This window comes from Mus pahari, chromosome 5 (assembly GCF_900095145.1).
Source record: "Mus pahari chromosome 5, PAHARI_EIJ_v1.1, whole genome shotgun sequence".
Taxonomy (NCBI): domain Eukaryota; kingdom Metazoa; phylum Chordata; class Mammalia; order Rodentia; family Muridae; genus Mus; species Mus pahari.
Genome location: NC_034594.1, coordinates 138,160,976 through 138,163,051, shown reverse-complemented (window position 1 = coordinate 138,163,051; position 2,076 = coordinate 138,160,976). Strand labels below are relative to the sequence as shown.

The window sequence follows — 2,076 nt, the reverse complement described above, 5'->3', positions numbered from 1 at the left end:
GCCTGCCTCTGCCTCCCGAGTGCTGGGATTAAAGGCGTGTGTCACCACACCCGGCTCCAAGGCAACTCTTATAAAGGAAAACATTTGGTTGGGACTGGCTTAGAGGTTCAGAGGTTTAGTCCATTATTATCAAGGTAGGAGCATGGCAACCTCCAGGCAGGTATGGTGCTTGAGGAGCTGAAAGTTTTACATCTTGTTCTGAAGGCACTCAGGGGAAGACCGGCTCTCACGTGACTAGGAGGAGGGTCTCAGAACTCACTCCACAGTGACACACTTCCTCCAACAAGTCCACACCTCCTAATAGCGCCACTTCCTGGGCCAAGCATATTCAAACCACCACATTTCACACCACCACAATATGCAGTGCATACTTATTGGTAAATAAAGAGCTACAAGAACAGACATGACACAAGTAGATATATGGAGACATCAGAGGGTAAATAGGAGTCAAGGATGCTTTGGATTTTGTCTTGTTGGTGTTTGGAAGCAGACAGATGGGAATCAGTGGCCAGGAGAGGGGGCTAGCAAGGTACCCGGCATTGTTCTGAAGAATGGGAAATCTGCGTCCTTCATGTCAAGGTCAAGGTCCAGAGCTGTGTGAAGGAGTGTATCCACTTGTCACAGAGCCACTGACACTGGCATATGTCCCTACTGACTACTACAGAGGCGAAGGGTCTGTCTACACAAGGAGGCTACTTACTTTTGTGGTCACCAGAAGGATAATAATCCATGAAGCCCATACATTTTGTGAAAAACTCGTCAAAATTAAAAGTTGGGGGTGGTTTTAAGAAGCTAACCTAGATAAAACAAACAGCAAACTTTGTTATTCTGAGGGTTGCATGACCTTAGGAATATTATTTCACAGAAAACAGTATGCCTAGCACAGGACACACAGCAACTGGCTCAGAATGTACAAGTCCAAGGCTGGCCCTTGAACTTCCAGCCATCCTTATGTCTTGGCTTCTTAAGTGCTAGAATTACAGGAAGGAGTCACCAAGCCCTACTCAGTTATTTTTACTATAGTTGTTATTATTTTTGTTATTATTATTATTATTATTACTACTACTACTACTGTTAGTAGATGTGGTAGTGTTTGTCAGTACAAGGGCTGGCTTTGTTTTTTTGTTTTGGAGACAGGATCTCACTGTGTAGTTCTGAATGACCTAGTATTCAGAATATAGACCAACCAGGTTGGCCTAGAACTCACAAAGATCCACTTATCTCTGCTTGCTGAGTGTTGGGGTTGAAGGCAAGTGCCATCTTTTCAGGTCTACTAAGGCCACATCACAGGCCCACAGGCAATTGAACGCAGGGCCTTATACTCTACCACCACGCTAACTATAGCCTCGTTTACTTCTTTGTTTGTGTTGCTTGAGATAGGGTCTTGCTCAAGCTAGTCTCAGATCTATTAACGCTAGGCTCCCAAATGCTAAGACTATAGGTGTATGTCACCAACATATGACCATGGGTTTGTAAGCTGTAATTTTGAACTTAGGTGGGTTGCAGGCCTGTGATCCCAGCTATGTGAGATGCTGAGGCAGGAAGATTAAAACATTTAAGGCTTTCCTATATGACGAACGAAGTTCAAGGACAGCCTGGGCTACTTAGTGAGGCTATGCCTCAAAGTTGAAATAAAAAACAAAAAGAAGATTCTGGAGCTATGACTCGGTGAGACAGGTTGCGGACCTAACGTGTGTGTGCTTCTGTCCTCCAGTACTGTCCAAAAAATAAATTCTGTTGTAATTTTAGAGGCTGAGCGGCATAGCTCAGACTGGGTATATGCTTAGCTCCTAAGTCCTAGGTTCAGCTTTTAGCTCAAAAAGAAAAGAGAAAAAAATTAAATTTTTTTCCAATAATTTTTAAGAATAACTTAAGGGTCAGTATACATGCACAAAGGGCCACTTGTTTATGTCTTCCTACCCTGAAGGTCTTTGTTCTTTATCTCTTTCTGAACATTTCAAGTCAAATAAAACCTGAGAAAATCACATTCCCTTCTTCCTTCTTCTCTTTCCTTTTCATTCCTTTCTCCTTCCTTCCTTTTCCATTTCTTCCTTTCCTTTCTTTTTTTTTTTTAAA

At 42.7% G+C, this 2,076-nt stretch overlaps 1 protein-coding gene across 2 annotated transcripts in view; it reads right to left on the bottom strand.

Moving 5' to 3' along the window:
* Positions 1-2,076, bottom strand: part of Adcy10 (adenylate cyclase 10) — a 90,358-nt gene that overhangs the window by 57,336 nt on the left and 30,946 nt on the right. For both annotated transcript variants that reach the window (XM_021198155.2, XM_021198156.1), the window contains one exon: positions 701-797. In XM_021198155.2, the coding sequence (XP_021053814.1) occupies positions 701-797 (97 nt within the window). The remainder of the gene's footprint in view (positions 1-700; positions 798-2,076) is intronic.